This window comes from Nyctibius grandis, chromosome 6, assembly GCF_013368605.1.
Source record: "Nyctibius grandis isolate bNycGra1 chromosome 6, bNycGra1.pri, whole genome shotgun sequence".
Lineage (NCBI taxonomy): Eukaryota > Metazoa > Chordata > Aves > Nyctibiiformes > Nyctibiidae > Nyctibius > Nyctibius grandis.
The window spans coordinates 38,447,707-38,471,251 of NC_090663.1; the positions used below are offsets into that span (position 1 = coordinate 38,447,707).

General features: G+C 43.0%; 1 protein-coding gene across 3 annotated transcripts; it reads left to right on the plus strand.

Annotated features, from left to right (window-relative positions):
• The first annotated feature begins 424 nt into the window (after window positions 1-424).
• CASP3 (caspase 3) lies at window positions 425-21,505 on the plus strand. Of its 3 annotated transcripts, XM_068403188.1 has the most exons (8): window positions 425-532; window positions 4,987-5,083; window positions 6,414-6,506; window positions 8,801-8,925; window positions 9,436-9,564; window positions 18,315-18,490; window positions 19,010-19,127; window positions 20,033-21,505. In XM_068403188.1, the coding sequence occupies exons 3-8, from the start codon at window positions 6,433-6,435 to the stop codon at window positions 20,257-20,259; spliced, it is 849 nt and encodes a 282-aa protein (XP_068259289.1). In that variant the 5' UTR covers window positions 425-532; window positions 4,987-5,083; window positions 6,414-6,432; the 3' UTR covers window positions 20,260-21,505. The 3 variants fall into 3 exon arrangements, with proteins under 3 accessions (XP_068259289.1, XP_068259291.1, XP_068259290.1); XM_068403190.1 differs by lacking the exon at window positions 4,987-5,083; XM_068403189.1 differs by lacking the exons at window positions 425-532; window positions 4,987-5,083 and adding an exon at window positions 5,094-5,177.
• Window positions 21,506-23,545: the final 2,040 nt, after the last annotated feature.

The following is a 23,545-nucleotide window of genomic DNA, read 5'->3' on the forward strand; positions in this document are numbered from 1 at the left end:
CGCAAGGCTCGCCCGAGCACCCCTCCACGCATGGTGCGGGGGCACTCGGGGCGTGAGGGATCACACCCGCGGGGCCGGCCCCCCCGCCGCGGCAAGCCCCGCGCTGAGGAGACGGGGGCCGGCGGCAGTACCGGCTCGGCGGCGCCCGGCAGGCCACGGCGAGCGGAGGGGAGCGCAGGCGGCCCCGCGCGCCTGCTCAGCCGTGGCGCTCGGCCTCACGTCGTCTCCGCTCAGGGCCGGGAGCCACCGCGCACGGCGGGGAACGGCCTAGGGGGAGAGGGAGTGAGGGAGGGAGGCAGCCTCCTGCCGCCCCAACTCACCGCCATAGCCCCTGCGCTGCCGCCGCCGCCGTTTGAACGACGTGCCGTTGGGGCGGGCGGGCTCCCCCGCCCCGCGCGGGGAGGAGCCAGAGGGGCAGCGAGGCGATCGCGTACAGCGGCGGTCCGCTGTCCGAGGCGAGCCGAGCCGAGCTGAGGCGCGGGGAAGGCAGGTTGGAGCGCAGCGCTGGTGGAGCGGGCAGGCGGCACAGCCGGTGGGTGGTGGCGGCGGGAGCGCTGGGCTGCGGGCGCGGTGGCTGGGCTGAACAAAGCGGGGAGGGGTGGGGGGTAGGGCTGGCTGGCGCCCGCCTGGGGCCAGGCTGTGGCTCTCCGGCTCCGCGGGGCCTCGGTCCGGCGGGGGCGGCCGTTCGCACCTCGCCCGCAGGGAGCCGGCTGAAGGGAGCGGGAGCCTCCCTATGCCTGGGCCGGGAGGAGAGCCGCTGCTCGCCCGGATCGGGCCCGGCTCAGAGCGCCGCCTTCCCGCTCCCCCACCTGCCCGCGGGGCGCCTGCCACAGCAGGTCGGGCGGCGGGGCGGGCGGCTGCCGGGGCCGGATGTCCCTCCTCGGCCCGCCGCCGTGCCTTGGCTCCCGGGCGCGGCGGGAGCAGACCGGCCGCGCTGCCGCCCCAGCGCTCGCCCGTTGCCCCTCCCGGAGGGAGAGCGAGTGGCACAGTTATTAGTTTTCCAGAAGCTTAAGGCGGACAGTTGGCTCATTTAAGCCTGTTTTTGTGGCGAAGCTGCCTAAACAAAAGGGGGGGCGGGGAGGAGCTTTAATTTTAAACTGCTTTCTGGTGTCCCTCCGATAGACTGCGAACTAACTGGAAACACAGGGTGAAAATCTGCGTTTGGATCTACCAAAATAAAGCTTTGGAGACAGCGGCTTAAACCTCGGCTGGAAAATGGCTCGGCAGCGACCCGGTCGCTAACAAAGAGTGAGGGTGCGGTGGCTGGGAGGCATCATCCCGAGGCGGGGCTCACGGGGGCGACGGAGCGAGCGGTTGGCTCTGCTGTCCCCATCCTGCCAGAGCAGGGGAAGCGTGCTTGAGGCCGCGCAGGCACTGGGGCAGCCTTTTATAGCACGTAGAAGGCCCTGTCCGAGGTCTGTTGGGTCCTGTCTGTTCCCTGCTGGGTTGAAGGGTAGCGCTGGTCATCTAGTCTTTTCCCCTCCAACTCGTATTTCTCTCCTTTAATTACCTGCTTCTCGTCAGTTGGTAGGTTTAAAAATAACACACCATGTCCTTAACATAAAGGAGCCTGACAAGGCTATTATCTGTTGCAGGTTAATAGCCTATTATCTGATGTGGTTAATAGGTATAGGTGAATGAATAAGCAAGGGTCCCATCTACTCTCAGAATAATTTCAGGTCTTGCTGATTTTGCAGGTTAATGCTGACTGACTGAAAGTCTGTCTGCTTCTGGAAGATCAGAGTGCTGGCCCCACTGTCAGTGCTTTGCAACAACCACATCCAGAGCAGAAGTAATGTGAAGGGCTGTCACAGTATTGGCATGCTTCCATCAGTGCTAGCAGCATTTAGTAGGGGGGGTAATGCCACACAGAAAACATAATGGTATATTTCAAATGTTTTCATTTTTTTCATACAGTCAGCTTCTATGTTTTCCTTCCATTATTAATTATTGTTTATCATTATACATTGTAGAATGGAAAATTCTTAATTTGTATGTCTGCATTAGTATCGCAATGTGCCACGTATACATTTATGTACAAAAAATACCTTTTTTGAATGCTTGACATTTTCTCTTGCAGTCACGTGAGGTGGAAAACTGCTCTTTTCTAATCTTTAAGGACATGTTTTACAATACTGGTTTCTGTTTTGGACATGTATTTTAATATTGCTACAATCATTGCTTTGTAGCAGCTGGCATATACTGAACATGTGTTGTCTTGTCTCCTGTGGTTTGCATATTTCAAAATACAGTTGGTAACTAGAGACAACTCAGTTATTTGCTTCCTTCCCTGAGAAGCTTTGGTATTATTTTTATCACTATGTCATTAATTTCTCTTGTTGGTTTACAATTCAAATAAATATTGCTTTAAAAAGAAACCTGATGGTTCTTATGGCAGTGGTAATATATGATGATATGAATTTATTTTCATTAGGTAGAATAAGTAAATCCAGGCTTGAATGGAATAAAACCATGGTTTTATTTATCATTTTCCTATCAAAAGAAAAGCCTTGAAACAACTGCATTTATATAAGGCAAAATATATTTTTGCTTTTATTGCTATACAGAGAGACCGGTCAATTTTGGTAGCTTGCTGGGCATAGTTTTGGACCTTTCTGAACCACTTTATTTTTTACTACTTAGTATCTGTAAAGCTCATTATAGCATCATCCTTATATTTGCTATCTCTGTCTCATAGGGTTTTTAAAAACCTTTATATTTTTTTCAGATAAAATGTTGTAAAATAAGCTTCCTAAAACCTACAGAACGTATTCTGCTAGGTTAAAAAATTCTGTTGCTCATTTCAGCTACTTGTTTTTTAAGTTTCCTTACAGTTGAAAGCTCATCTTACCTAAGCTGTCAGAGAAAAGAATATCAAGGAGCAGAATAACAATTTTAAATTAAATTCTTAATGCATTGTCCTCATTTTTTTCCCCCTATCCCTAGCAGCATCAGATCATCCTCTACAGAGAAATGAGTATTCTGCTTGACAGAACATGACATCATTGCATTACCTAAACCAAGATGAGGCAATTCTTAGTGGTCTGTTAGAATCAGCACCGTCCTCCAGAGAAGGTTGCTGTTACCCTGACTAGTGCTTTAGAGCAGAAAACATACTGCTGATTAAAACGTGCATTTGAGTGCCTAGCAACAAAACGGGTATCTCTCTGTGGATGTCTTTTGTTCTTTAAAGAAGTGCAAGTGACTTGGTGCGTTAAGGTGCTCAGAAATTGATGGATTTAAAGGTGAGTTACAGATTCAATTCTGAAGATAAAGCGTGCATATTTTAAATGCCTAACGTACACTGCCCAGTTTTTCTTCACTATCTCTCTAGCTTCTGTAAAGACTCTTAGACAAGCTCCAGTTGTGATGCAGTAGAACGCAGTGAGCTCTAACGCTTCATTAAACAATTGAAACACTAGGCTGTGAGCTAGGCTTGCAAAGACTTTAGTAAGAAATATTTTTATGATACGGTATTACAAAATGTGTTTTACATTTTTCAGAAACAAAGTACTGTAGTTCATTGTAATTGTAGGTTTTGCTAGCTACTTCAAATTTTGTTTTCTTTGGTATTGGATCAAGGACAGCAGTTTTAGAGTTTTAAGTTTTAAGGTTGCAAAAGGGTCAAGGAGATAAGTCTTGATTTAAGGTCACTTAAATGTTGAAGATCTTTCTTATTGTTTGCAGCATGCTTCAACATTTGTGTTATAGAAGCATTCAATGGTCCCAGTCTGTTAGGTCTCCAGTTTGCCTACTTAAGTCTATTGCTGTTCACTGGTGTTATTCCCACCAGCTTACTAAAACCAGTCCCTAATGGGATGCAACAGTTTGGTTGGAGCACACCTGATGCCAACCCAAGGCAGCCTAATGATCCACTTACCCTCCCTAATGATTCCAAGGTCTCATCTGTTGGCCAGAGTGGTGTTAGCTTTTTAGCTGAGTCTTTCTCTAAGTCGTTACTGGTAGCCCAGGCTGCCTCGTATGATAGACAAGAGGTGACCACAGCTCATGCAGGCGTACATTTAATAGTTTACACTAGCTGGTTCATGTACTTGCAGTGTTGGCTCTGTGGATCTTCGCAGTGCCAGACAGCTGGGATAAACACGTGGGCTTGTAGCAGGAGTTGAATTCTATGCTGACATGGCTACACTGCTCTCACTACACCTGCTGGCTGGTTTCGATAACGGAGTTGGTACATGGTACTGTGCTTTTTTATATGGTGTGGTTCTTCATTACTGTTGGTAGATAAAGAACAAACAAGGAATAAAGTTAAACTTTTCCCTGTCTCTCCTATTAATCCCAGCCACAGCAAAGGGTTTGGGTTGTGCTTCTGCACATAGTGCTGCTCCAGAGGAAGGAACAGTATGAGTTGTGTCAGAATTGTGGGTCAGTCTGGTTGGATGTTTTCCTACAAAATAAAGTTTTGTTCAAAAGTGTCAGGCTGAGAGCTGAGGAAAGCTGGGAACCAAAGCCAAGGATGATTGTGTTAGGGACAGGGTTAAAAGAGGCATAGAGACACGTGGAAGCTGGGCTCTGCTGGAGCAGGGGACTTCTAGTGCTCTTGTCAATGAAAGCCATTCTTTCCTCTTCCCAAGGATCAGAAGCTCTGCTTTCCAGTTACAGCTGGGTAGATGCACCAATTGCCTCTCTAGACTAGACTTTGTTGTCAATGAAAATGCTCCCTGCCCAATGATAAGGCATAGGCTTGGATCACTGTCTTGCCACAGGTCTTAGGTACTTGAATTAACCTTTGGAAGTGCTTGTCTTTTTTCAGATAGAGAACTTTTAAGGAACTAGACTTTGAAGTTAGGATGAATGAATGCAGATCATGGTGCTAGGCAGGCAAGTTCAGCATCGTAGATATCATTCCTGCCCTATGATACTGTCTTTAAAGTGAATTTCTAAAATATAAAGTAATAATGTATTTTAGAAATTTTATTTCTAAAATATCAAGCTTATTCTATATTTTTGTAATTTGGTTTTCAGGAAATTTCCTGTGTGCTACTAATCTACATGATAAAGTTCTCAAGTCTGGAATAATTTTGTGAGCAAGAAGATTTCTTAATTACATCAGTGCTCCAAGGTACAAAGAAATAGTATTCAGAGTAACCTTGAAGATCTTTTGAAGTCACTAAAAATATAAGTAAATGTCTTTTAAGAAACAAGGAAAGAAAGAGGTTTGTATGTACCTAGATTAGTGCTTCTGATGCATCATTGTTGCCACAGAAGATGGATGTTCATGGTGTACTAGCTAGAGTATAGATATGAAGTTAAAAGACTTAATAAAATAATAATATAATGGTGTAAGATGGGAAAAATAGTTTGCCACCAAAGAACCTAAGCCTTAAGTAAGAATCTTCATCATATCTGACCAGCAAATCTTACTGCTTGGTCTGGTTATTTGTACATCCCTATTTACCATAAATATATCTGCTAAGTAAATTTCTTTAAAATTCTTGCCTTGTAGTGCCTAGTTTGTTTCTTGAGGTCTAAGCACTTATTTTAATTCTAAGCATTTATTACTTTGTCCTATCTGGCAATTTAACTTTATGATGCTTAATCCTTTTCTGAGTCCTGAGTTAAAGGTAACTTGTGGTAATATGTTCCATAAATACACACAGAGTAATTGGGAGGGAGGTTTATTGCTTTTAAATTGATTTCTGACTTAGTGTCGTTCATGATTTCTTGTCCTGTGTTCTGATCAAAAGTAAATAGCAGCCCACAGCAGAGAGTTATGTTGTCGTGGTTTTATGTTATTTATATTGCAGTTGCCTTCGCATACGCCAATTAGGATTGGATGCAGTAATGTTTCATTTGAAATGGAATGCAGAGAAATTATTTATTTCTCAGAATACTATGACTCAAAATCTAATCTTCTATGGTAGTCTTTGCACACGTCCGATAACTTGTATTGCTTGGTTTTGGATCTCGATTTCTGTCTTACTGAGATGGAAGGATCCATGTATAACACAACATTCATAATACTAAAATGCTACTAATGCATGTACGGACATTACAGTATGTTAAAGATTGTTTTCAATTTGTTTGTCTCTTATCCTGCTTTTTGTAGGCATTTCCAATGATTTGGCCACAGGGATCTGCAGACTGTTTATCCCAGAGGTGTTTTAGAACGCAGTAATTTAGAAAACTATTTCGTGTTCTTCTTTCAAATATAAGATATGTAGGAATTACTCAGAAATGCTATTTTTTGCCTACCAATACTAATCCTCCTAGGCTAAAGTTACTCTGTGTGAATATCTCCTTTTAACATTCATGTTTTCTCTATAATTCTAAAAAATTGCTCTCTGGTTGTGTAAGGCTTTAGGGAAACCTAACAAAAATTAAGCAATCTGAAGATACTATTTCATATGAAAATTAACTGTCATATATTTCTATTTTCCTATGTTTTCAAGCTGATAATTGAGAGCCATAATGGCAGACATAGGAGATGGACCACATCTAGGGCAAGATCTGGCAGATGCAAAATCTATTCCTGGTTCCAAAGGGTAAGTGCGGTACTTTTGGTTTAAGTCTTCACTTTAAGTCTTGAGGAATCTTGTGCTGTAACAGAAGGCCAGAGCCATAGAAGAAATAATGCTAAAAAGAAAAGTTTCAATTATGGTAAATTATAATAATCATAAACAACGATTAGAGTTGTTGTAGTGACTTTGAAAAATATACAGTCTCTGACAGAATAGGCCATGTGTACGTACAAGTCGCTAAAAAGCAAAACATTTGTGGTGCAGTTAGACTTGGCTTGATAAGTATTATCAAGTGGTTAGCTGTTCTTGAAAGAGGCTGCTGCCTCACCCTGGGCTGAATGTTCACCTCTTCCCTTGAACTGCTTCTAGAGCTCACCTGAACCTGTGGCAGTCAGTTCAGCTGCTTGAGCTGACCTGCTGTAAGGTTATGTGTGTGGAAGCACAAGTGCAAGGGGAACTTACAGGGGTGGAAGGGAGGAAACGCAGGCCTGTTCTTCCTGGTGACAGCTAGTTGTTACGCTGGTGTAGCACTGTCATCAGGTTATGCTCTCTCTGGGAACTTAATTTCTTTCTGAAGTCATTCTTTTTAGTATTTCAATGAAAATTAAATTTAAGGGCATTACAGACTTTTTATTTGTAGAACACAATGTGATAGCAGGCCCCTGTCTTGTAACCGCTTACCCATATGCTTAAATAAGAAAAGCCATACCGGCTTCAGCATGTATGGACTGAGTAAAATTGACAGCCATTGCAGAGTCATGAGTGGTGGTGTAGTTGGTGTGCACATTAAGGCAGAATTACAGCTGCTTGTAGGGTCTTGGTCATTTTCTAGGTTTTAAATGTTTACTTGTGAAAACTGATTGGTAGTATGACTTCTGGTTAGAATTCAGAATAGATTTACAATCTCAGAGCTGATCTTGCCTCCAGGTACATAGCTTTCAAAAGGTGATAGTAAAAAAACTGAACTGATTTCTTGTTGTTATAATAATTGGTTTCCTTGAACTAATTTTTCATATTCTTCTGTGCAGAGGTATTATCATTTTAGACACAGTTCTTTCTCAATTCTTTAAATTTTAAGCTTGTTACAAGTTGCACAGAAGATTACTACAAATACAAATGACTTCACTTTTTTTTTAATTTGTGTATGTGCACATTTTACTGAACTTGAAACAAAAGTTTTATTTGGGAGCATTACTATACAAAGCATTTTTATTTATTTTAATCTCTGGGCAAGTACAGTCTTCACTAGTCTTAAATCAGATCTACCAACTGATTTCACAGACATAACTTAGAATCGCAGAATGGTTTGGGTTGGAAGGGACCGTAAAGATCATCTAGTTCCAACCCCCTTGCTGCTGGCAGAGACACCTTTCCACTAGACCAGGTTGCTCAAAGCCCCATCCAACCTGGCCTTAAACACTGCCAGGGAGGGGGCAGCCACAACTTCTCTGGGCAACCTGTTCCAGTGTCTCACCACCCTCACAGTAAGGAATTTCCTCCTAATATCTAATCTAAATCTCCCCTCTTTCAGTTTAAAACCATTACCCCTCGTCTTATCACTACATGCCCTTGTAAAAAGTCCCTCTCCAGCTTCCTTGTAGGCTCCCTTCAGGTACTGGAAGGCTGCTATAAGGTCTCCCTGGAACCTTCTCTTCTCCAGGCTGAACAGTCCCAACTCTCTCAGCCTCTCCTAATAGGAGAGGTGCTCCAGCCCTCTGATCATCTTCGTGGCCCTTCTCTGGACCTGCTCCAACACGTCCATGTCCTTCTTATGTTGGGGGCTCCAGAGCTGAACACAGTACTCCAGGTGGGGTCTCGTGAGAGCAGAGTAGACCGGGAGAATCACCTCCCTCGACCTGCTGGTCACACTGCTTTTGATGCAGCCCAGGATGCAATTGACTTTCTGGGCTGCAAGTGCACATTGCTGGCTCATACTCAGTTTTTCATCAACCATCACCTCCAAGTCCTCCTCCTCAGGGCTGCCGTCAATCCACTCATCGCTCAGCCTGTATCCGGGATTTCCCCGACCCACATGCAGGACCTTGCACTTGGTCTTGTTGGACTTCATGCGGTTTGCACGGGCCCACCTCTCAAGCCTGTCAAGGTCCCTCTAGATGGCATCCCTTCCTTCTAGAGTATCAACCACATCACTCAGCTTGGTCTCATTGGCAAACTTGCTGATGGAACTTCTAGGGAACAAGTAGCAAACCTTACCAGTTTCAATGAATTTGCTAAAATAACCTTATTTTATTATTATTTTGAAAATAGAGAAGAGTGATCAGAAATTAACACCTAAAGCTTGTCTGATTTCTATACAGAAAGAACCTACCTGCCAGCAAGTCTATGGACTCTGGAATTCTGCCAGACTACAGTTATAGAATGGATTATCCAGAGATGGGGGAATGTGTAATAATAAACAATAAGAACTTCCACAGACAGACCGGTACCATTTTCAAATTTTTAAGTTTTTCCCTTAATTTAGATAAATTAGTGGCATGTAGTATTCTTCAAAATTAAATACACAGACCAATTTTGATTGCAATCTAAAATTAAGTGTTTTGAATGGATGTGATTCGTTTCAGTGCATTCTTCCAAATATGCATAGAGGGAACACGTTAGGGTATAGCAGTAACGGGGAGAAAAATTGATGGGCAGTACAAGTCCGTCTTACCTTTTAGTCATGATTTCTGTTTTGCAAATGAAGTCCTTTTTTATGTCTTTATGTAGACAGGTAGATAGAAAAATAAGGAGTAGATAGATCTACAGTATAGGTACAGAGAGAGGGAGATGGTGTGCATGTATAACAGTGCAATGTTTTTTCTGTTAAGAGTGGATCTGGAATAATGGAATAATATTCCAGACTGATATAGGTATAAGTGAGAAAATAATTTGGCTCAATCAGACCATGCCATCTATATGATATAAAAAAATAATACATTTTTCTTATGTGTAGGGATGTTACCCCGTTCGGGTACAGATGCAGATGCTGCAAGTGTCAGAGATGTTTTTATGAAGTTGGGATATAAAATAAAGATCAACAATGATCTTTCATGTGGGGACATTTTTAAACTATTGAAAAATGGTAAGTAATAATATGTTCACTGTGTGTATTAAATCCACCACTGTTTCCAACTACATCTCTAGCGCTCACATCTCTTCTTCCATGGTTCTTTTAGATGGTGTTTCACACCTACCAGTGGTTTGTTGCTAAGGATGACATGTACATCATAGTTTCTATGTTTATTCATCTTTGCTGTCTCTCCAACTTTTGTGCCATGACTGTTGTCTCCATACCCTTTCTCATCTTCTAAAGAAGGGTGGAAAAAAGGATGAAACTTAAATGCAGACTGATTTATATTCTGACCCTGGGATCACTGAAGCTCTGTGAGTTGGAAAGACACCTGCTTAATTGGGTAGAGGGGTTCTGTGCTATATGCTTAGCGGTGTGGCCCAAGAGGTGTTCTGATCCAGGGCGGGTTCTGTTTGAGGGACCAGAACTGCAAGCATGTGGACTGAATTACTCTTAGAGAAGCAATTCATGTTTTGTTTGGCTTGTGAAACAAAACACCCCTCTGTCAATTGAGAGCTTTATACTACTGTTAGTGTTAGTCCTGCTTTGTCTGGACTTGGCTATATCTAGACCAGTAAATTAAATGGTGCCTGGAGGTACCTGTAGTCCTGGAACACAGTCTATTCTAGTTAACTGTTGGAAGGTTCTCTGGCATGACTGTGGCTCATGCCTACTAGCACTCTCCCAGACTGTTCCAGGTCACAGTTCAACAGTAAAAGTGTTCCAGGGATTATTCCCAGCAGCCAGTTAGCGTGCAGTGATCCTGTTTGTTTGTTGAATTTTTTCTTTTAATGTAAGTGTTTGCTAACATAGATGTAGGTTCTCTAGTGCCAGTTAATGTTTATGCCAGAGAATGCTCCCAGGCATGGTTAATTTATTAGTATAGTTGCAGCCTGTCTGTTGACAGTAGCTGAAAGTGGAAAGGTCTCTGTCTTACCCGGGTTATAAGGCTTCCAAATAGACAGTGTAAACTACAGACTGCAACCTAAGTAGAGATTCCCAAAAAACAGCCCTTCCCAACTCTTCTAGATGCAGTGCTTGTCCGTAGATTGCAGAAATGCCTGAGTGTGCATCACTTGAGAAAAATCTAAATAGTTCTGTTTTTCCAGAATAGAAAGTCAGTGTTTTGGCAAGATCTAATCAGGAGACTTCAACTTTTGGGACTGCTACGCTTTTAATCTACACACTCTGACATCTTCTTGAGTTTCCCAGTCAGAATTCCGTTTGGTTCCTTTCTTTTAAACCATGTTTGTATCTTTTCATGTATTTAAAAGAATCATCATGGTCCTTGGTCCTCAAGTACAATCCCCACAATGTCAGGCAACAAAAGACATTAGAGAATATCTGTTCTATGCTCTTTTCGTACCACAAGATGCAAAAAAAATATAAATCTACAGACATTTTATATCAACCCGAAATGTCTGTAAGTGCAAAGTTCAGAGGCTTGAGAAATCTTTCTAGACCTTGCTACAGGGCAAGAGTGAGAGGGGTAATGCTAGTACCTAGGTCCCTGCAGCTGCAACAACTTCATGCTATATTCAGTTTCCATGTAATCCAAGTAGCTGAAGCATCTCTGGGAAGAGAGGTAAGACTTCCCCAGCCTTTCACAAAACTCGGAACTTCCCATCAGTCTGATCCCAGATCACGAGGCTGTTGACCGTTACTGCATTAGCGAGGTGTACCATTCAGACTTTGAGACGCTGTGGGAACACCCTCTTTGTCTCTGTCACGGTTTAAAGCTGGGCCGGCTGTTAAACCTGTGGCAGATACTCTCTGTTAACCCTCCTTCCCCCACCCGAAGGGAAAGGGAAAAGGGAGAGAGACTTACGGGTTGGAAAGTTAAAACAGTTTTAATAAACTATAATAATGAAAAAGAGTATAGTAATAATAATAGAAATAATTAAGTATATACAAATATATACAAAACCAAGATCAAGAGCTTGGAAATCCTCCTCAGGCAGAGTTGCTCCCCCCCAGCATGGGCAGAGGGGAAAATGCAGTAGCTCCCCCTGCCATCACACCTGCAGGCTTTTAACTGGAGAATTGGCAAAGCTGGTACCAATCAGTGGAAGACAGGAGGGCCCCTCCCTCCTGGGCCCCACCTCCAGGAGGCAGTGGGTTAGTGATAAATAGGAAAGTGAGAATGACATGTATGGGATGGAATACCTCGTTGGTCAATCTTGGGTCACCTGCCCTGTCTGCTCCTCCCTGCAGGTGCGACCCCCCTTCGGCTCTTCACTCATAAGCAGTGAGGAATTTAGCAGTGACCTTGGTTTCTCCAAGACTAATTGGCCTGGTTTGGGCCAAACCAGGACATTCCACCCCTTATTCCATACCATTCATGTCATACTCAGATCACCACTACCTTTTCATTTTCAAATATATATACACATGTCACTAGTTTATGATTCATCTTTATGCAAAAAGTTCATCAAGTTCATTTGGTTCAGGATTGTGGGTTTCCATCTGGCTAGCAGTCTCTCAGCAGTCTCTCTGGCTAGCAGTCTCTCTTTTGTCATGGTTCGTGCCCACGGGTTGCAGGTTAAAGATGTCAGACTCGAGGAGGTTACTGGACGCCACTTGATGAAGCTAGTTCCGGTCTCATCACCACTGTCTTAACCTGAAAGACACTTATGCAGCAACAACATACAGTTCAGACTTAAGTAGTCTCACCCAGAATCAGATCACCTTCAGGGACACATCGGACTTCACCATCTTGCAACATCACCCACCAAGTACATCCAGGTCCCTGAGCAAAAGCAATCCCATGAATGGGTTTACCTTTGCCCGTTGCAGGAAGAATCCAGACAATTTCAAGATTCCTTTCATGCACCACAGGGACTTTATCTCCTTCTACTGTATGTGAAAGGTCTGACTGAGCAGGGCCAGCTTGATTGATAGATCCCCTGGTATTAACTAACCAGGTAGCTTGTGCCAGATGCTTATCCCAGTTTTTAAAGGTTCCACCCCCCATTGCTTTCAGGGTAGTTTTTAACAGCCCGTTATACCGTTCAATTTTCCCAGAGGCTGGTGCATGATAGGGGATGTGGTATACCCATTTGATGCCATGCTCTTTGGCCCAGTTGTCTACGAGACTGTTTTTGAAATGAGTCCCATTGTCCGACTCAGTTCTCTCTGGCATGCCGTGTCGCCACAAGATTTGCTTTTCAAGGCCCAGAATAGTGTTCCGGGCAGTGGCATGGGGCACAGAGTATGTTTCCAACCATCCGGTGGTTGCCTCCACCATGGTAAGCACATAGTGTTTACCCTGGCGGGTTTGAGGGAGTGTGATATAGTCAATTTGCCAGGCCTCCCCATATTTATATTTCAACCACCGCCCCCCATACCACAAAGGTTTTAACCGTTTGGCTTGCTTAATTGCGGCGCATGTTTCACAATCATGGATAACCTGTGCAATAGAGTCCATGGTTAAGTCCACCCCTCGGTCACGAGCCCGTCTGTATGTTGCATCTCTCCCTTGATGACCTGAAGTGTCATGAGCCCACCGAGCTAAAAATAGTTCACCTTTATGTTCCCAGTCCAAATCTATTTGGAACACTTTAGCAGCCTGATCTGCTTGTTGGTTGTTTCGATGTTCCTCAGTTGCCCGACTTTTAGGTACGTGAGCATCTACATGACGTACCTTCACGACTAGTTTCTCTAGCCGAGCAGCAATATCTTGCCACAGTTCAGCAGCCCAAATAGGTTTACCTTTGCACTGCCAGTTGCTTCGCTTCCACTGCTTTAACCACCCCCACAAGGCATTTGCCACCATCCATGAGTCAGTATAAAGATACAGCCTTGGCCACTTTTCTCGTTCAGCAATGTCTAAAGCCAGCTGGATTGCTTTTACCTCTGCGAATTGACTTGATTCACCTTGTCCTTCTGTGGCTTCTGTGACTCGTCGTATAGGACTCCATACAGCAGCTTTCCACTTCCGATGCTTTCCTACAAGACAGCAGGATCCATCAGTGAACAGGGCATACTGCTTCTCATCCCCTGGTAATTCATTATATGGTGGGGCTTCTTCAGCACGTGTCACCTCCTTTTCTGGTGGCATTCCGAAGTCTTTGCCTTCTGGCCAGTCCATGATCACTTCTAAGATTCCTGGGCGATTAGGGTTTCCTATTCGAGCCCTCTGTGTAATTAATGCAATCCATTTACTCCATGTAGCATCAGTTGCATGATGGGTAGTGAGAACCTTGCCCTTGAACATCCAGCCTAGTACTGGTAATCGAGGTGCCAGGAGAAGTTGTGCTTCAGTACCAATTACCTCTGAAGCAGCTCTAACTCCTTCATATGCTACCAGTATCTCTTTTTCAGTTGGGGTGTAATTGGCCTCGGAACCCTTGTATCCTCGACTCCAAAATCCTAGGGGTCGACCTCGAGTCTCCCCTGGTACTTTCTGCCAGAGGCTCCAGGTAGGACCATTGTCCCCAGCTGAGGTGTAGAGCACATTTTTAACATCTTGTCCCATACGGACTGGTCCAAGGGCTACTGCATGCACAATCTCTTGTTTAATCTGTTCAAAAGCCTGTCGTTGTTCAGGGCCCCACTGAAAATCATTCTTCTTTCTGGTCACTTGATAAAGAGGGAGTACAATCTGGCTGTAATCTGGAATATGCATTCTCCAGAAACCCACAACGCCTAAGAAGGCTTGTGTTTCCTTTTTGTTAGTTGGTGCGGACATAGCTGTTATTTTGTTGATCACCTCTATCGGGATCTGGCGACGCCCATCTTGCCATTTAATCCCTAAAAACTGGATCTCCTGGGCAGGTCCCTTGACCTTGCCTCTTTTTATGGCAAAACCAGCTTTCAGAAGAATTTGGATTATTTTCTCCCCTTTGTCAAAAACTTCTGCTGCTGTATCACCCCATACAATGATGTCATCAATGTATTGCAAATGTTCTGGAGCTCCACCCTTTTCTAGTGCAGTCTGGATCAGTCCATGGCAAATAGTAGGACTGTGTTTCTACGCCTGGGGCAGTCGATTCCAGGTGTACTGGATACCTCTCCAGGTAAAAGCAAACTGTGGCCTGCACTTTGGTGCCAAAGGAATAGAGAAAAATGCATTAGCAATGTCTATAGTGGCATACCACTTGGCTGCCTTTGACTCCAGTTCGTATTGAAGTTCTAGCATGTCTGGCACAGCAGCACTCAGCAGTGGCGTAACTTCATTTAGGCCACGATAGTCCACAGTTAATCTCCATTCTCCATCAGACTTTTGCACTGGCCATATAGGACTATTAAAGGGTGAGCGAGTCTTGCTAATCACTCCTTGATTTTCTAATTGTCTAATCAGTTTATGAATGGGGATCAGGGAGTCTCGATTGGTGCGATATTGTCGTTGGTGCACCGTGGTAGTAGCAATTGGCACCTGTTGTTCTTCAACCTTCAGCAACCCCACAACAGAAGGATCCTCTGAGAGGCCAGGCAAGGTAGACAGCTGTTTAATGTCCTCAGTCTCTACAGCTGCTATACCAAAGGCCCATCTATATCCTTTTGGGTCTTTAAAATACCCTCTCTTAAGGTAGTCTATGCCAAGGATGCATGGAGCATCTGGACCAGTCACAATGGGGTGCTTTTTCCATTCATTTTCAGTTAGGCTCACTTCGGCCTCCAATACAGATAACTCTTGAGATCCCCCTGTTATTCCTGAAATACTGATAGATTCTGTCCCTTTATGATTCGATGGCATTAGGCTGCACTGTGCACCAGTGTTTACCAAGGCTCGATACCTTTGTGGTTTTGATGTGCCAGGCCATTGAATCCACACAGTCCAATAAACTCGGTTGTCCCTCTCCTCCACCTGGCTGGGGCAGGGCCCCCCTAATTAAGAAATGGATTCGTGCTGCTCACAGGGACTGGACCTTCATTTCTCCTATTCACACTTGGGAAAAAGGAATTTGAGGCCCATCTACCCTGACTGGGGTCCTGCTCACTGGTAACTGGAGCAGCCATCCTCCTAGAAAAATTCTCTCTGGTATTTCTTTTAGCTTGCAACTCACATACTCGTGCCTGTAGGGTACTGGTAGGTTGTCCATGCCATCTGCTCATGTCCTCCCCATAACCACGCAGGGCAAACCACAGGATACCTCGTGATGTGTTCCGTTTCCTTTGAGCTGGTCCTGTAGGAGAGCGTTTTAACAGCTGCAATGCGCGCCTGTGTAGGTAGAGAGTCAAGTTTATTCTCGATCTTGGACAGTTTGTCTGACAGTTGTTTAAATGAGTCCTTGTTTTCCTTAGTCAGTTTTTCCACAGCCGAGATGCGTGCCTGCAGTGGGGAAGAAATACTATCTTCATACTGTCGCATACAGTTAGCCATTTCGCCCACAGTAGAACGTGCCATATCATCTTCTCCCCATACCAATATTGATAATGTATGGGTATATGTCGGTGGAGCATTCTTCACAACCTTCCGGAACGTGGATCGGTTGCATTCCACTTCATCAGGATCTACAGGATCTACAACTTCCCGCGGGTGTCTATAAATGATCTCTTGCACCGCTAGTTCTCTAAGGTAGTTAATACCTTTTTCTATAGTGGTCCATTTGCTTAGGTGACTCATAACATCATCTTTATAGGGATACCTGCTCTTTACAGCTGACAAGAGTCGCCTCCAGAGACTGATAGTGTTTGACTTTCTTGCGAGCGCCTTATCAATACCACCATCTCTGGACAGGGATCCCAGCTGTCTGGCTTCTCTACCATCTAATTGCATGCTGTCTGCCCCATTATCCCAGCATCGGAGCAACCAGGTAACAATAGGTTCACCGTCATAATGGCTGAAGTCTTTCCTTATATTTCTCAGGTCCTTCAGGGATAAGGACTGGTAGGTTATCTCTACGTCCGAGTCCTTCTCTTGTGATAGTTCTGCTTTAGAAGGACCTTTCTTCTGTGAGGGGTCTTCTTTAAAAGGACGATTGAGGAAACCCCCATCTGTGTCAGGCCCTAACTCTGCCTGAGAAGGGCCCTCACCTGGGTCATATGATGGCTCTGTCTTAGAAGGCTCTTGAGTCATCATCCTCCTCTTCACGAGCTGATTTCTTTTGGTATTTCTTCCTGGTTACAGGAGCAATTGGTACAGATTCGATAGATGCTGGGGTCCGAGTAGATGCAGTGGCTGTCGTGGGAGTGCTGAGAGTCTGAGTAGCTGCAGTGGCCATCTTGGGGGGTGTAGCAGCTGTAGTACAGGCTGCCAAGGTTTCAGTGGGTTTAGTGGCTATAGCGGCAGTACATGCTGTAGGATCTGAGGTGGCTGCATAACACCTACAACTGTCCCTGCACCGATATTTAATCTTATCCCACATCAGAAACACATTCAGGACAACCAAAAATAAAAACATGCCACCTAGACAGCACCATCCTAATTTCGCAAAATCTAGTGGAATCAGCTTGGCAGAAAAGGAGAAGGTACTATTTCCCAAAGTAAAACTGGAAGTGTAATCATTAACAGAATCAGCTAAAGGACGACTGGAGCGTGCAGATGAAGTTGCTGCTACTGATTCGCGATTAAAGCTGCCCATCATTGTGTCATAGAGATAAGAGATCAGAATATTAACTGCCCAGTTTATCACAGCATAAATCAGTATCAAACCCCATACCAAAACAATACATTTCGACCAGCGCCCACTGCTAAACTGCATGTAAACATTCATAAGAAGCAAGCAATAACACAGTGCCCACGGCAGGTAAGGCATCATTGCAATACTCAACTGTGAAAGAAACTCTATAAAAAGATGAGATAACACAGCATTCAAAAATGACATCACCATTTTCACTATCTGTTTTAATTTCCAACCCCTCATAAATCTCAAAGGAAGAAATCTGATACTCTCTCAGCTGAGCTCTCTGGGTCTCCTCCTACCAGAGCCAGGATTCAACTTATCAGAGCAACCTGTTGGAGCTTCTTTTGAGCCCCACGTTGGGCACCAATAAATCTGTCACGGTTTAAAGCTGGGCTGGCTTTTAAACCTGTGGCAGATGCTCTCTGTTAACCCTCCCCCCCCACCCAAAGGGAAAGGGAAAAGGGAGAGAGACTTACGGGTTGGAAAGTTAAAACAGTTTTAATAAACTATAATAATGAAAAAGAGTATAGTAATAATAATAGAAATAATTAAGTATATACAAATATATACAAAACCAAGATCAAGAGCTTGGAAATCCTCGGGCAGAGGAGAAAATGCAGTAGCTCCCCCTGCCATCACACCTGCAGGCTTTTAACTGGAGAATTGGCAAAGCTGGTACCAATCAGTGGAAGACAGGAGGGCCCCTCCCTCCTGGGCCCCACCTCCAGGAGGCAGTGGGTTAGTGATAAATAGGAAAGTGAGAATGACGTGTATGGGATGGAATACCTCGTTGGTCAATCTTGGGTCACCTGCCCTGTCTGCTCCCCCCTGCAGCTGGGACCCCCCTTCGGCTCTTCACTCATAAGCAGTGAGGAATTTAGCAGTGACCTTGGTTTCTCCAAGACTAATTGGCCTGGTTTGGGCCAAACCAGGATAGTCTCCTCATGATGTTCATGGCCCAGTTCTGTAGCCATGTCTTAGAATGGGTAGGATTGGCCTTTAATTTGGGGTTTTCTGTGTCCAACCTCCTGAAGTAAAGTAGGTTGGCTCCTTTTGTTCAGAAGTGAAAACTGGTTGGAGGTTTCTAGACGTGGGAATTAGTTCTTACAGGCTTCCGTCATGTAGGAAGCATCAAATGTTCAAAGCTTTTAGGGAATGCAAGAAGTTAAGATAATTCTCTTTTTTTCTTTCAAGTTTCTGAAGCAGATCACAGCAAGAGAAGCAGTTTTGTTTGCGTGTTGCTAAGCCATGGCGATGAAGGATTCATCTATGGTACAGATGGCCCTCTTGAACTGAAAGCACTAACAAGCCTTTTCAGAGGTGACAGGTGCAGAAGTTTAGCAGGAAAACCCAAGCTCTTTTTCATTCAGGTGATATACAGTTGAACAACGGTCATCAAATCAGCTGGATACTTAAAAAAAAATATTGTTTCCCATTAATTATTAGTGAAAAAAAAGTTAATTATTTCTAAAATTGATTTAAATTGAATTACTTTCAGAATAAGATTCTCTTCAGGTCTAAAAGTGGCACAGTCTGCCCTATTAGGTAGGCAGTGTTTGTAATAGCTGAGATTGCATTACCTTAATTCTATGGATTAAGTAAAATCTTTCTGAACTTTAGTCAATATTTTAGTGAGTTTCTGAATACACTTTTGAATGAATATTGATCTTATCCAAACTGTATAGTTGATTTAAAAAAACGCTAGTTACTTTTTTTCTGAGTCTGTCTAATGGAAATGTGACACGTAAATTCTTGTTATTTTTGCCTTTTTTTTTCATGGGGATATTATTGTCTTTAAAACAGAAAAAAAAATCAGTATGCTGATCATGATCGCTGCCTTTATTTCTTTATTTTTTATTTTATTTTCCATTCTTCTTTCCACCAAATAGGCTTGTAGAGGGACAGAATTAGATTCTGGTATTGAGGCAGACAGTGGATCAGAAGAAACAATGTGTCAAAAAATACCTGTAGAAGCAGACTTCCTGTATGCATATTCTACAGCTCCAGGTGAGAGACTTGCAAAGAAATTTTTGTTCCTGAAATTGTATCTATATATCAGCTTGTATTGATACTGTAAGTGACAATTTGCAGTTGTGTCCAGTCAGTGGGTGACTATTTCACTTGTTCTCTTTCATGGAAATACGATTTTTCTTCCCTCAATTGTTTTTTCTCCCCTGCTTTGATTTCTTTTTGAGGTAGTTGCTATTCTCAGTTCCTGCAAAAGTAAACCAAAACCTGAATATACATCTTTCTCCCTAGCAAACCCTCAAATGTTCATCTGCTATAAATTCAGTTAATCAGAGTTGTGCAAATAATTTTCAGCAGGAGGTAAAAGGTAGTATTAGTTCGAAGAAAACAAAACGATCAGATATCTGTAGATGTGTATTCAGAAGTGGGTGCGTATTATTTGCCTATCGACTCTATTTTCATTGCATCCTTAAGCAAAATCAGTAGTGGCAGAGCCCTTAGTATGCCCTTTACGTTATCAGTTAGCAGAAGTAGGTTCCAGTCTTTAATTCATGCATGTAGTCCTGAAGATAGTGACACCGAAATCCATTTTGCATCTCAGCTCCGTCTGTACTGTCCCTGTCCTTCGTACTGTCCTGTCCTGTGTACTCTATAAAGAAGTAGTAAGTCATTAATGGCTAAGACTGTTGCAGCAGAAGATAGTTTTCCTGCCTTTTTATTTTCTACCTACTTAAAGTTTTCTTAGATTAGAAAAGATGAGAGAAATCTTTTGAGTTGGAATTTGGGGAGATTATCAAACCTAAATTTTGTTGGTTAGTGGTTTTGAGTTTTTATTTTAAAACATTGATTGCTATTGGAAACAATGCATTGTTCCCCTAGTTGCTATCCTGTCCTGTATCAGAAGCCACTACATCTGGTCAATTTAATCTCTCTCTCTTCCATAGGCTATTACTCCTGGAGGAATTCATCTGAAGGCTCCTGGTTTATTCAGTCACTCTGTAAAATGCTGAAGGAACATGCAAGGAAACTTGAACTTATGCAGATTTTGACTCGTGTAAATCGCAGAGTGGCAGAGTATGAGTCCTGCTCAACTCGGCAGGATTTTAATGCAAAGAAACAGATTCCATGCATTGTCTCTATGCTCACCAAAGAATTTTACTTCCCTTGCTAAAAGAATTTCACCTTGTGATTTTTCAGTTCGTTTTTTTAATCTGTAATTTATACGCAATGTTAGTATGAAATACCACTTTAAAATCTGAATTACTATTCACTACTGTGCGTGGCATAATGAACTGTCTCAAAGTTAGCTATGTCCGTTACTAGAGGTAAAACATTTTACGGCTGTGTTAGAAATGCAAACTTGAGTAGCTGAAGCACAGACAAACTTGAAAGTAGTGCTCTTGAGTATCTCAAAAAATTAGGAAGAGGAGACTGAAGAAACATCAGATCACTTATCAGATCTATTTGGTGCTACATTTCACTTTGCTGAAGGGGCAGAGAAAGGAAACAGTTCTTGTAAATAGTTTGGTTTCATACTTTTGCCAATAGGAAGAAGATTCAGAATGTGATATGCTTACTAATGATAATGTGATAGTAGTGTCGTCATACATTTCTTCTTAACTCAAGTTCTTAAAGTTTAGGTTATAAACTAACCTAAACCTTTTTTATAACTTAAGGCATAAACTGTGGAGAACAGCCATTAGATTTTTTACATACAATTAGGAAGCGTATTTATTTAGAATACAGTCAGTTTTTTCCTGATCATTTTATAACTTTTTGTATGGAATATTAGGTAAAGCAATTACATCAACACGGTAGCCGTTTCAAAATAAATTTTGTATTCTGACCTTGAAGCTGAGTGACTAAGGGGGAGGACCAGTCTTCCAAAATTTCTTTTTCTGCAGCTCCCTAAGGGAGGAGCTGTTGCGGCATATTTTGGGCTTATTATAAGGATCAGTGCCAAAGGAAGTCTACATTCTGAATAGTCTGCTTTCCTCTTTCTGGCAGTAAATGAGAGTGGGTTTGCTTTGTGCTATATGCATACCACATTTAATCTGTGTGGAAACAGATTTGTGGTATGGGAGAAATTTCACTTCTTAGATCAATTTGAGTTAATTACAAAAATTTACTATTTGTTAACATATTTTAGCTAAATTTAGATCTCGTGACTCTGAATTTTATGGAACAGGCTTTTACAAAATTGTAAAACATTTTTGTTGATGTTTCAGCTTGTGGCAACCTTCTTAAGATCAGAGGAGGACAGAATGGTAAATGACTATGCAAGACTTGCAAAACAAGACTTAAAACTCTTTAAATTGTGTAGCATAAACAATGTTAGCAAATTGATGTTCACTTCCAGAGGCATTTGTTTGGGTTTTTTTTTTAAACGTAAATTAAATACTGTTTCCTAAATTGTATCATGCTTTTCTACGTGTATTATTTGTGTAGGATCTGATAGGTTTTGCAAATTAATTTTAAGCTTAATTATGTCCCTTTTTCTCAAAATACTACTTTCCCTTTTCTGCCCCATCTGCCTTACTGCCTGAAGTTGAAAAGAAGCTGCTTTAAAGCATTGTGTACTATATAGCCAGGTAATAAGAGTAGTGATTGAGCCATGGGAAATGCAGGTTCAAAAGTTATGCAAAGGAGGCAATTTTAAACATTGTAGATGAGTTCTCTGATGACTACCTGCTGATCAGGAGGAATCTTGTGTCTCTCTTGTAGAAATGTTTTGTGAGAGAGGGTTAGTCTATTTTAACTGATTGACACTTCAGTTCCAGGCAGATTTATTACCCACACTTCTGTTGAAAAACTAAGTGGGCCCCTGTTAAACATACCTAAAAATAACATTTTAAAAAACCTATATGTAGATTTCTTCATGTAGGTTATGAATTACAACAAGCAGCTGCACAGTTATATGTTGTAAATGACTGACAGGACTTCTGTTAATCTACTTCAAAGTAATTTGGAATAGCAATGTTCTTTGAATTCTTAGTTATTTTGCTGTGAAAAAGTTGTGTCATGGAGTTTGCTCTTGCCTTGGATTTAATAGTTTCTGGTCTTGATCCTTCTTGGTCCTCTAAAGGCAAAATGATTCTACAACTTTTCCAATAGTCTTTAAAATAGAGCAAACCAAAATCAAAGGTAAGCTATGTGACCAGTCATTTAGGAAGGCTTGGGGAAAGAGGTAATATTCCTGTCAGTCCTTTCCTCTCAGGACACAAGCTGCATTTTACTCCAAGTCAGTAAATTCCTTGTCAGTGCCAGGAAGGCTTCTGGGTATTTCTAGCCAAGGGCTGATGTTCCAGTGGGACTTGTGGGTAGAGACAGAGCCTGTTGGAGAAGGGAGAGGGGGAGGTGAGAACGTCCTTGAATGCTCACTCAGTCTGGCAAGGAGGTCTGACTAGAGCTGGTGGGCTAAGCTCATGGTGATTGGGAAAATGTGATCTCGTCAATAGGTTGAATTCAGGGAAGAGGCAGTGGGATGGAAGATAGTAAGCATTTAGCAGAGACATGAGGAAAATTGGAAAACTTAAATGGTTGTCTGTAGGGTGCCGCTCAGTGTGTGAGGACCACACAAAATAGATGAAAGCCATAGTATAGAGGCACAATTGCCAGTTAATCAGCGCTGTAGGTTTTGGTGGGGTAAACTGCAGAAAGTTAGAAGATTAAGGTAGAGGAGTGGAAGCAAAATGAGAGGAGGGATTGCACAATGTAATGAGAAAGAGGAAACTGCCTTTGAGTGAAGGTAAAGGAGAAAGGAACAGGTGATTTATGCTAAAAACCTGGAAGAAAGCACATGCTAGTTTTACACCAGGCTCCACTGGTAAAGGGGCAGTTGAACTGTCGGGCCCTGAGCCTGATCAGTGTGGTTAGTCCTGACTTCTTACTAAATTCTCTTCTGTTCATGAGTGGGGGCTCTGTTCTGACCAGCGGACCTCTATCCTGCTCAGCCAGCAAAGGGAGCAGGATGAGGCCATTGATGCTATCTGTGTGTGAGCCCTCTGAGCATATGTTTGTGTTGTCAGTGTGGGTGATTGCACACATGGTCACGTGTGTGTGTGTATGTGTGTGCTCTGTGCGTGTGCCTACTGGCAATACATCAGCCTTGCTACTAGTTGGACGTGGGGACATGGAGCTGCAGCAACCTTACCTCTTTTGGGCTGTCGGATACAGCCTGATATGTTTTTCTCCTAGCAGATATCTTTTGGAAAAACAATTTGGGAAGACGTACTGTCCAACAAACTTCTGAAGTGTGAGGGAGACAACTGTTTCTTGTTCTAGAAGGGGAAGGAAATAAGTGCTTTAAATATGGAGACCTTCATGGAGTCCACTGGTGAAAGGCTGGGTGAAAACACTTGCATGAAAGTGTCTCGACTCTACTAACTAATGTGAGCAGTTCTTCACTTCCTTGGGGAAAGCCTTCATGCCAAGTGCAGCTGCGGGTTCCAAGCTGA